The sequence below is a fragment of the Papaver somniferum genome, chromosome 2 (assembly GCF_003573695.1).
Source record: "Papaver somniferum cultivar HN1 chromosome 2, ASM357369v1, whole genome shotgun sequence".
Classification (NCBI taxonomy): domain Eukaryota; kingdom Viridiplantae; phylum Streptophyta; class Magnoliopsida; order Ranunculales; family Papaveraceae; genus Papaver; species Papaver somniferum.
This window is the reverse complement of record NC_039359.1, coordinates 26448795-26460795: the sequence shown is the minus strand read 5'-3', so window position 1 is coordinate 26460795 and position 12001 is coordinate 26448795. Positions and strand designations below refer to the sequence as shown.

At 36.6% G+C, this 12001-nt stretch overlaps 2 protein-coding genes across 2 annotated transcripts; one reads left to right on the top strand and one right to left on the bottom strand.

Moving 5' to 3' along the window:
• Positions 1 to 1942: 1942 nt before the first annotated feature.
• LOC113350768 lies at positions 1943 to 3139 on the bottom strand. The gene has a single exon (XM_026594890.1). It carries the CDS (start codon positions 3137 to 3139, stop codon positions 1943 to 1945), a length of 1197 nt encoding a protein of 398 aa, XP_026450675.1.
• A 3190-nt stretch (positions 3140 to 6329) lies between these two features.
• On the top strand, positions 6330 to 10764 carry LOC113350767 (clumping factor B-like). Its single transcript, XM_026594889.1, has 2 exons — positions 6330 to 6459; positions 10391 to 10764. Exons 1-2 carry the CDS (start codon positions 6330 to 6332, stop codon positions 10762 to 10764), a joined length of 504 nt encoding a protein of 167 aa, XP_026450674.1.
• The last annotated feature ends 1237 nt before the right edge of the window (positions 10765 to 12001 follow it).

Sequence of the window (12001 nt, the reverse complement as noted above, 5' to 3'; positions counted from 1 at the left end):
TTCCCACCTCTTCTTTTTATCTTCATTTCATTCACCAATTCAGATGCAAGCATAACTTGCTCTTGGATACTTCTTCCTTTTATGTATGCAGATTGTTGTGGAGATATCAGTTTCACCATAAGACTACTCATCCTTGTAGTAATAATTTTTGTAAAGATTTTGAATAATGCATTACTCAAACCTATTGGCCTGAACTGATTTTCATTCCTTGCACCTTGTACTTTTGGCAATAACACCAAGAAGCTAGAGTTCATACCTTTAGGAATGAATCTCTTTCTCCAACAAAATTGAATTGCAGCTACCAAATCATCTTGAATTATTTCCCAACAACTTCTATAAAATACTCCTGAGAAACCATCTGGACCTGGAGAATTTTCAGGATCCATATCAAAAACTGTTTTTTTAATTTCCTTTATACTAGGAATTTCATCTAAGAAATTTTGGTCTTCTGCATCAATCAACTGAGGTACAACATCTAAAAGCTCTTCTTTAATATTAACACCTTTCTCTTCAAACTTTTTTTGAAAGTGATTGACAAGATTGTCTGCAATCTGCTCTTGATCAGATATTACATTATCATTAGAATCCTCTAATTCACTTATCATATTTCTTGAATATCTTATTTTTAAATTAGTATGAAAGAAACTAGTATTTGTTGCTCCCTCTTTTATCCATTTAACTCTAGCTTTTTGTCTCATTAGAGTATTGAGCTGAACTTCTCTATTTGCATGGTCATTTTGAGCTGCAACTAACTCCTCCAATGCTACTGAATTAGATGGATTTGAGTCTGAAACTTGCATTGCTTCCTTGACTTTATTTTTAACTTCTTTAAGTTTAACATGAACATTAACAAATACCTTCCAATTCCACTCATGAAGTATTCTTTTTAGCTCCTTCAATTTCTTCATAAATGTATAAGCAGGATCACTATTAACCTCAACAGACCAACTTTCCTTAACCACATTTAGAAAATCTGGATGATTTATCCATATTTTTTGAAATTTCTTGGGCAGATTTTGTGGCTTTGGAATGTTTGCACAACCTCCCAACAAAGGAGAGTGATCTGACACAATTCTAAGACCAACTTTATACCCCCAGTCTTCATACTTTTGCAACCATTGTTGATTAAACACCATCCTGTCTAAGGTACTTAAAATTCTTTTGTTACTTTGCTGACAATTGGACCAAGTGAACTGCAAACCTGTCCTTGGAGCTTGGAGTAACTCACACTTATTTAAACATTCACTGAATTCATACATTGAAGTTTTACTAGGATTTCTCCCTCCAACTTTTTCATCTAAAGTTAATATTGAATTAAAATCACCTAGAATTATCCAAGGATTATTCATTTCACTGATCATCTCCATTTCAGACCATAGAAATCTTCTTTGAACAGATTTCACATGAGCATGTACCCCAGAAACCAATACATCACCTATACTGACTGTAATCATCTGACTTGACATTGAAACAACAGTTGGCTGAGCTAGACTTGCATTCCAAAACAACCAAATATTACCTTTATTATTTGAAGTAGAATTATGAATAACCATTTTCTGCATACCTGGAAGATTGAGTTTACTACAAAAGGAAGTACTACAATAAACTTTTGGTTCTGCTATCCATAACAAAGAAGGGCTAAATTTATTTACCAGAGACCATAATTTGTCTTGAGCCCTTTTTCTTCTAAGGCACCTGATATTCCAATAAGTTATCTTCATTCTTTAGTTTGAGGGTTTTTGGTACCCCCTTTACTCTGAGGTTTCCTAAAATTATATTTGTTGTTAACTGGAGCAGGATTACTTCCATTTATTTGATTTGATGATGAAGATGAAGTCACTGTCACCATTTCTTTCTCAACCAAATTTACCCAAGAAGTAACTTCAACAACTTCATTCGTTACTTTGCCATTAGAACCATTAACAAAAGTAACATGACTATTTTACAAACTATTTTCTTCAGTTATCTTGAGTACTTTTGGAATATCTTCTATATTATTCCTGTTGTTATTGTTATCATTTTTAGAACTTTTTCCTGAAACTACATCAACAAATTTAACTATACTTTCCACCTCAGGGATTTCAGTACTTGAAGAATTTTTTGGATTTTCTTGATCAGCTATAATCTCTTCATCCACATTGATGTTGTCTTCTTGGTTAAGAATGTGAAATCTTCCACTGTTGATATTAACTGGTGCAGAAGTGCCACCAGTATGCACTGGTGTAACAATATTAGAAATAATAATATCTTCTTCAAGAATTTGCATGTTATTAACATCAGGAGAACTGCTCTGTCTCCTTTCAGTGTTAGAACAACTTCTCTCAACTTCAGACCTATCACAAATATCAAAAGGAATATGAGGTACCTTAGGTGTTTGCTGTTGAACATTAGTAGGTGTAGGAGACATATTATTCTGCATATTACTTGCTTGTTGATGCTTGCTTGTATCAATTCCGCATTCAACAATACTGTGACCAACAATCTTGCAAGTGTGACAGAATTTAGGGAATACTGGAATTGATATATTTTGAAGAAAACCTCCATATTTAGTGCCAATCCAAACCTTATTAGGAACAGTTTTTGCAAAATCAATTTCAACTAAGACATTTGCATAATAACCTACCTCACATCTTGCAGTAGCTTCATCTAGTTTAATTGGTATACCAATTTCTTTGCAGATCTTAAAGAGAATCTTCTCACTCCAAAACTCAAGACCTAAACATGGCAGTCTCACCCATACGATTGCTTTTGAAGTTCTTTGACTTTCAGGTCTGAAATTAGATATCCACTTTCTTACTTGTAAAATTTGATTCAGAACTTCCCATTTCCCTTCCTTAATGTATTGACGATCAACTTCATTATCCAATTTTATTGTGAAGAAACCCCTCCCTAATGGAATTAGTTTACAGTCTCCATGTAATTTCCATTGTCGACGAAGAAGGATAGCAGCATCAACAAATTTAGTTTGTTGTAAATTTAATCTAACAATTAATGAAAACCTCCAAGGATCTAAACTTTCTTCAAATAAATCATCAGGTAACTCTTTGGAAGGAATTACCTGAGATTTTTCGTTTTTATTAAAACCTAACATATTTGATTTAAAACCTTCAAATAAAGTGGATTTAGGATAAGAATCCATAAAACCACTTGATTTAATTATTAATCATTACCAGATTCAACTTATGTAAAAGAAATTTCAAGTATGATTCACCTGAATAAATGATTTGAGCACTGAAACTGAGAATTGACGAAGAAAATTTTCCACTGAGTTATCGCCCGAGTTGCCTCTTCGAGTGATACTTGGATGTCTCATAATCTTAGACTTTCTAGTCTAACATATATGAAGTTGTCTCTAGTACATAATCAAACGACTCTTAGATGAGTTTTGATTCACTAAAATATGACAACCAAACTTGACATACCCATGCTTGGTGGGTTCAACCGAGCTATGCTCTAACAATCTCCCCATTTGTCAATTTTAGTGGCAAAACTCTTAATACATATGGATAAACAAATTAAAAGAATTCATTAAACATACGCTTGATTCCAAGTTTCAACAGCACAAACCTGCATATATTTAATTAATAAATGTCGTTGTTGACATTTTAATAACAAAGCTTATAGTCCCCCTAAAGGTAAGATAGGTAGATTTTCAATCCGAACATATTTGTTATTCCTCTTTTGTAGTCCAAATAACTACAATAGCAATATGATATGTTTCTCCCCCTTAGTCATTTCTTTACTCTTTATTTAGATATAACGTTTAAGCATAATTGTCCTTTCCTTAGTGATTACAAATCACTTTTTTACTCCATATATTTCTCCCCATTTTTGTCACAAAATGACAAAGGTTCGAGCAAATAAAGGTCAAACTGAAAGGCTCTTACAAATCTAAAAGACATGTACAACCTATAAGAGTTAAGCACAAAGGTTTCACATACCAATTTTGATAACCAATATCAAAACCGAAACTACAAGTAATTTGTTTCTAATATGTTATCAAGGAAACAATTTCCCGAAGCAATTTTCTCTAATAGTTTAACAGATTGACTAAGAAACTTAGTTCCCTTGCTAAACTGATTGTACACATACAATCGCTTATTTCGATAAGACCAAAATAAAGATCATAATTAACTTTATTTTTCTCATCAGGTTCTAATTATTCAGACAATAACTTAGACCTTTCACTTTAGACAAGACAAGTGCTAGGTTAGTTAACTAGTGTTTCTTGTCAAGGCATTCGATTAGACTTGAATAACTGAATTCTTAAATTTGATAAGTCTAACTAAGATCATTATTAACTTAGTTTCTCTTATTCGGAATCGAATTGGACTAAAAAAATGATCCCAATCCATAAACAATACATACAAACAAAATAAAAATTGACTTGCACAATTATTTCTCTTAACCGGAAGCAATTGGAACAAACATAGACATTATAGTACCGCAATTGCACCGAAATTTCGTTAAGAAAAAACACTTGATACCAAAAAGATATCAAACAATAAGCCAAATAAATTGACACAGTTTTTCTTAACCAGAAACAATTGAATCACACACACACATCCATACACACAGAACGTAATACATATCAATTGTATCGAAATTTTATTAAGCAAAAGCAAAATATATGCAATATAAGTAGGCTTTTCTTAAACAGGAAAACGATTAACTAAAAAATTTGTTACCTCAGATTCCGCATCCTCTTCTCCCCAGAAAGATATATCACTAAGAACAAGTTCAAGTTAGAACTCTTCCCCAGTATGTTGTCATCCTCTCATAAGAATAAAAGAACAACAACAAAGAGCAACCTTTTCCAGAGAAAGGTTGAATCGGTTTTAACTAATGTGTGTCAATAGCAAAAGTTGAAAACCCGAAATACATATGTTTATGCTGAACACAACTCATGTAAACACAAATTGATTCAACACATTGTGACTTTTATATATGAGTCTCAATCAGAACACCTTATGATCCTTTGATAAAGCCTACCAACATGGGCTAGAACTTAATCCCGCTAAATCAAAAAGTCACACAAACCATAAGGGTTCACATCATATGAGATTGAATATTAAGATTATGAAAACCGTAATCAGACATCCCATAAATACATAACAATAATACAGACATTCAAGCACAGGCTATGTAATCTGAAATTATTATAAGAAAAATTATAAAATAATAATTTTATTCATAAATAATTGATATTTTTATTCAAAAATGGACCTTATACAATAATCGAAATAAATCAAAAACTGATGTGTGTTTTTCCTTTTTTTTTTTTTTTGAAGGAGATTTAATAGGTAAAGCACTCCTTGTCATCAAGTACCTTTTGACAGTCTTTTTCTATTTCCGATTCTTCCTTACCTTCACCCTTCCAAAACTCTGATTCAATGTTTAGAATACCTTTAAGAGTTTCGGGATCTTTTCGAGCAGCAAAGGCCAACTGTTTCTGAAAACAGTCAATTTGTCTACCAAGAGTTTTAAGATGAACCAAAAGATACTTGTTGTTAGAATTTTGTGAAATTATTTTAAGTGTTTTATTTCTGGTTTGATCTCCAATCATTTGACATATAGTCTTTTTAGAGACAACATTAGTGCTTCTCATGTCATCAAAGTCATCTCCCACGATAAATTCACAGATTTTGGTAATTATACCTGGAAAACCGAGATGTCTCTTGATTTATGGATATGAAATAGAATCTGATATCTTGATCATTTGGCTGACAATGATTCCACAGAGATCAATTTGAGAATCTTCTTTCAACAGAAAGCAGACGAATTCTGCAAAATCCTTATCCCAAACTGACTTATCTCTTGTACTTGCAAATAGAGTTGCTATAGCAAGTTAACCGAATACCTTTAGATGAAAAGGTATATCTTTTGTTGGTAAGCTACCATTTTCCTAGTCAATCGTTTTTCCAATGAGACGTTGATAGGTGTCTAAACCACCCAATTTCGATAACGATTTCTCATGCTTTTCTTATTAGTTTTCTTGTAAATTTGTATGTTACATTTGCTTTTATTTCTCTTTAGGTATAATTGCTGGAATTTGATTAAAAGAAGAGAAAGGCGTCGAAATGGGACGTATTGGCTCCCGCGGTTAAAGCTCATGTCAACTGAACCACGAGCCAAGTGGACTGCAGGTGTTAGTGAAGACCAATTCATAGGCTTAGTACGTGAGTGGATTTCACCACCAAGGCATTGCACATGTGCAGTTGAAGGAGGAGAAAAATTAGGTCTTATTACAAGCAGAGAGGAGATCGAGTCCTTCACCAGTTCAAGCCAGGAGACCTAACATTTCTTCTCGCTTCTTGCCAGAGATTGATATGGGGGTGTTCAGCAGAGATCAACAGATTCACCGAGCCAGCAAAGAGAATGAGAAATGGGCAGTGTTTGGGTCAAATTCTAGAGCTAAAAGTCAGTCGACTGAGCTGGTAAAGTTGCAGATTCTGTTGGGTATTTGGATCAACTAGTGGCTCAAGTATGTGTAGTAATTATAGCTCAGGTTGCAGGCTGAATTGGGTTCGAATCGGATGAGGATTTGGTAAAGTTCTCGAGCAAGAAAACAACAAAGAACTGAAGCTGTTGATGTCCGCCTTGTGGGAATGTGTGGAAGGGGTTAGGTGATGGTGAATCGATGGCTCTGGTGGTGATTGTTCAAATGGGTTAAAACACATTACAGAAGTTTACAATCAGATGGAGTTATGTGTTGTATCCAAGTTTTGCAGGTAAAATAGAGAGTTCAGAAGATGTTTGTTTGACTGAAAACAACACCACCAGGTAATGGCACATAAATTGTTTGAGTAAAGGCCTGAATCACCACCTTCTTGTCAACTTAAAGCCTGTGTACAAGGGTCTTGCTGGAGTATGCTGTTGTAATGGTATTTGTGGGACTTTATGATGGGTTTTTAGAGATAATTGAAGTATGGGTCTGTGGAGTTTTGACAGAAAGGATACATGACATGCTATAAGTTGAGAGAACAAGAAAACTGGCTGTGTTGTGGTGGCTTTGAGCTCGAGTTTGGAGCTGAACTGAGCTCAATTTCATCTGAAATATGATGCTGCTGTGGTTGAATTTGGTGGATTATTTTACAGGGATACTGGTGGGTATTGTCGAAGGGAGTTAGGTCATTATAGCAGCCGGTAAGAATAGAGCTGGCAGTACAAGATGACTGGATTTCAGGGGAGTTGAGGCTGTTTACACAAGGAAGGACGTGATGCTGTTGATGCCGCGGTTGAATAATGGACGGTGCTGTTGTGAAATGCTGGGAACTGTTGCCAGGGAGCTGTGATCGAGATTGAAGAGTTCCGACTCAATTTAGAAGCTGAAGACACGCATGGAACAACAAACAAGGTGCTGTAAGAATCTGTGTTAGGTCCTGTCTCAATGTTGCAGAGACTAAGCCAAGTTTTGGAAAACAAAAACAGGACCAGTTGTACCTGCTTGAATGCATCACCTTGTAGTTGGTTTGCTGTGAGTTTGAAGTTTGTATGCAAGGCGTGTTTGGTAGTATCTGGGGCGTGAGTTAGAAGTTACCAGGAGAGGAAACTTGGGTAGAAATTGGATAGAGATTGAGCCCGTTGTAACAGCTTGAGAACATGTCCAGTTGTCGATTTTTTTGGTTACTGAAGGACTGAGATTTGGAGGCCTGTAGGGTTTGGGTATGTTGAGAAGTGTGGGTGTTTATCTTAGTTGCAATTTGTAGATGGGGAAAAACGATTTGCTGGTTTTTACGGAATTGAGGAGACGTCCGTGTGGAGACTCCTTGAACCGAGCGAAATGTTGAACCTCACACAGATGTACTGCAAGAAGGGAGTGCTTTAAGTTTGAGAGATTAATCTGTAGGACTCCGGCCTAAACCAAGAACAATGGCCGTTCCAGAGTCAATTCGGTCACAAGAGAGGATGAGTTGATCTGTAGGAGGGAAGCTGAGAAATGTGTGGGATCAACTGTGATCTAAGATTGTAGGTGTGTTGTGAATTCAGCGCAGGAAAGTTCTGAATGATTGAATTTTTGTCTATTGAGAGTGATTTGCTCAATAGACTGGGAGTTTCCTTGGTCCCGCGACACCTTTTCCTAATTTTATTATTTCCTTGGCGTGCGGAAACACCATGAGACTGGGAGTTTCCTTGAAACGAAGGAGATTTGCTCAAATGAGAGAATTTTTATGAGATCAAGGAAAAATAATAAAATATAAAATTGGGCGTGGGACTGGTCACGGCGTGACTGGACGGATGGTATGCCCAATCCCCTGGCGCCTTTGCTAATATTTTATTATTATTTTTTTCTTCTTATTTTGCATAGGTTCATCGTTCCTTCGTGTTCTGAAATGCTCGTTTGTGCATTCAGATGCTGGTCTGTGCATTATTGCTAAGTACACTTGCACCATTTTAGTCAGGGCTTATTCGATGCTCAGATGCCCGTACACTAAATATTAATCACTAACCCTTGGAATTCTGCTGAGAAGAACCACGAATTCAAGTGACGAAATATAACGAAGAATCGTAGAATATTGTTGGATATTCAGACGATTAGAGATAATTAATTGATTACTCTATACTAGCAGGCATGCTGTCTAGGAGCATTCATTATCTCAGAGTTGAGAAATATGAGCTTGTTGGAGTGTCATATTTCTCCTATATAGTCAGGGAAAACCTGGTTGCATCCTGAAGACGTTGTTGTTCTATACTAGCAGACATGCTGTCTAGGAACCGCCCAATCTTTCGATTCTATACAGAAATAAGTACTGAATATGCTCAGTATTCATGAAATGTGTCGTGGCCTCATCTAGGAGACTACACATCTACATATACTCTGAGAGACAGCCTTCTCAGTCAGAGATTTATGGCATGAGCTTTCATGCTTTAATGAGAGACATGAGTCTCACTACTCATCCGATTGTTGGATCCAGAGTATGTATAATTATGGTTTTACGATTTTACCCTTGTCAAAAATCCACCATCTACATTAAGTCCCCTTCTTAGTGAGGGACATTCATGTTCCTCAGTCAGCATTGAATGGTGATTTTCTAGGTACAGACAAAATAAGTAATTGAACTTATAAGATTAGATGTTACCGGATTTAAACTGAACGAACAAACCATGGTTTGAGCGCAAACCCCAGTGGCCTAATAGAGCGTCATCCATCGAGCATAAATTGGTGTAGAACCGCTGATTTGATGGTGGAACCTTGGTTGGTCTAGGATTCACGGGCCGGGCCCGAAAAGGAAATCCTTATGGGATTAGGTTTTGAAAATAAAATTTGATATAAAAGGAATTACTCCCTTTTTTTATTTCTCCCATAACCGACCACCATATTCATCTCCTCTTCATCTTCACGCCCAAGCCTCAGGAGGAGCAGCAAAAATTCGCCGGAGTTGCCGTCACCGTCCGGCCAACTTCTGGCCGGCACCGACCAGGTAAATTTTTTTTTTCTTTTTTTTGATGATTTCATGAGTTGTTGATGCTTTGATCATGTTAAAATTCTATACATGTAATGTGAGTTTTGTAGAAAAACCCTTATTTTATTAAACGTATGTTCGTTCGATCATTAGTTCAAGAGACTAGCAACAATCCCTAACTTGGGAGAGATTTTTCTTTTGAAATAAACCTGTGTCTAGTGATAAAATTTTGTTTATGAGCTTTCATGGAAATCAAAACTTTATCTTAAAAGATGTGAACTTTTCACAAAACTGAAAGAAACCTTCGTTTCAAAGAAAAACGACCATACGAAGGAAACGAGATTCTTTTTTTTTTTCATTTCATGATACCATGACATATTATGTGAAATATAATGCAATAAGTTTTACCTACGTGAGTTTGTTCACATTAGATAAAAATTTGAAAATTTACGTGAGTAATTCACGTTAATTATTGTTTTATAAAATCAAAACATGGGTTTTGAGTAACCCTCCAAATTAGACAACTTATTTATGATGAAATATTGTCTTGGTGTAAATTTCATAGCTCAGTTTTGGATGTTTATACTATGAAAATTGTGTCTATGATTTTATGAAAAATCAGCTTCGAAAATTAATAAAGCTTCGTTCGTTATTGTAGGTTTCAAGGAACGAACTAATTTTGGAGCGTTAACTCTTGCGGCACAATCACTATTTTTAGTGGAATTATAAAGATGTAAGAGTTAAGAATTATCATTTTTGTAGATGGATTTATTAGCATGTCGATAATTTTGTGCTCCTGGTTCCAGAAAATGACAACTTCCAGCAGCAGCAATTATGACTGTAGCTATCCCTCCAGCTCTTCAGATGAGGATTCCAAATCTTCTGCAGCAAAATCGAAAACTAAGACAACTCATGATGAGGGGGCAAAGCCTAGCTTACCACTGAACAACCGGAGAGTCACTTATGCTGAGCTTATGAACGAAAAGTCGAGACTGATGAAGCAGAGGATCACAAGCGTAGGAAGGATCGAATCCAGCGCAAAATACTAGCGGCAGAGGAGAGACGCCGATTCGTCGATGGGGTACCTTCTGACTCTGATGCTGATGCTTCCGAAGAGGAAACCACGTGGGTGTTACCAGAGCGCAAGATCAAGTCTGACCGGCGTACCAGGGAGCTCCAAAATACTATGAAACGAGTTGAAGTTGAACTTGAAGCTGAAGCAGAAGAATACTCGGACTCGGACGATCCTCATACCCATACAGACTTCATCAATGGTCCTGATAGTGATTCCGACGAAGAGGAGGATTCCGAGAAGGACAGTGATGATGAATCTGACAGCTCGGATGCATCTGACGAGTAGCTTTACTCCTGATACTTTTTAAACATTTGAATGTTTTCTTAGACTTCGTAGTAGACATCTTGTTTGAAAAACTTCACCTAAGTATTGAGATTTTCCTTTTGAATGATAAATCCTTTTATTAATGTTGGTTCTTCTCGATTGAATCAAATAAAATGAGCCAATCCTCATACGCCGAACCCATTGTGTTCTCCCTTTACTTGCTTTACGGTTTCCATCTGTGAAAACATTCGGACACGTCGCAGAAGACATATAACACACAAGTCCGTGTGGCCTTCTGACCATGTATAGCTTTGGTCAGTCCCCAGTGCATTATTTCCTCCGCATCTCCAGTATTGATCTTGTTTGGGGCTTAGGGTTTCACTAAAACTCGTAATCGAATTGACTATCTACAAAAGATAAGTACCAACCGTGCCTTGTATATATCTCCAAGATTTAGGGTTTAACACTTACGCAAATATTTCTTCCATTCCTGAGTTAGTTTCATAGAAGAAATTTCGATTGCCATACCTTCCATCATTATGTTTAGCGGTAGTACTTCTTCTCGAAACAAACTTCATTCGAAGCATAAAATAGAAGCGTCTATCTCGGTAAGTTGTATATCTTCTTCTTCTCTATTTGATCAAGGTTATTGATCATAGGAAGATGATTTTTTGCAGGATAATCAAAAGAATCCTTCTTCTCACAATTCGAGGCCCAAGCAGACTGTTAGAGCCCCTGCCCGGTATAGGTCGGCTCATGCTGAGGCTGGATCATCTGTAAGCAATCTTATAACTCTTGAAGCTTTACCATGCTCAATTTTGATAAAATTAAACACTTCTTCATTTCGTCGCATGAGGATGTTCGTGTCGTTGTTAATGCTAGAAGGATAAGGAATGGAAAGTCCGTGACCGTGGTTGGGGTTGAAGATAGCAGCAACCGGGTCTGTGAAGACTCTGCAGAATCCGTGGAGGCTGAATATAGGGTTCATGCTCATGAATATCCAACAACTGGACTCTTGTTTGAAGCTCCTTTGATCAATACTTTCCCGGACAATGAGGTGGTCAGTGGATTCGTCATTCCCAAGTGTCACACGCCTCTTTACACCAAAATCTGGAAAAGATACGGGCATATTGCTACGACCGAAGTGTGGAAAGGTTTTCTACCAACCCTCCTGACTACAGTTGCAGGGCTGTTACCGATCATTGAGGAGATGAACCAGATGCGCCTGCGAGATGTCAAGAATCAGGAACTGCACAGG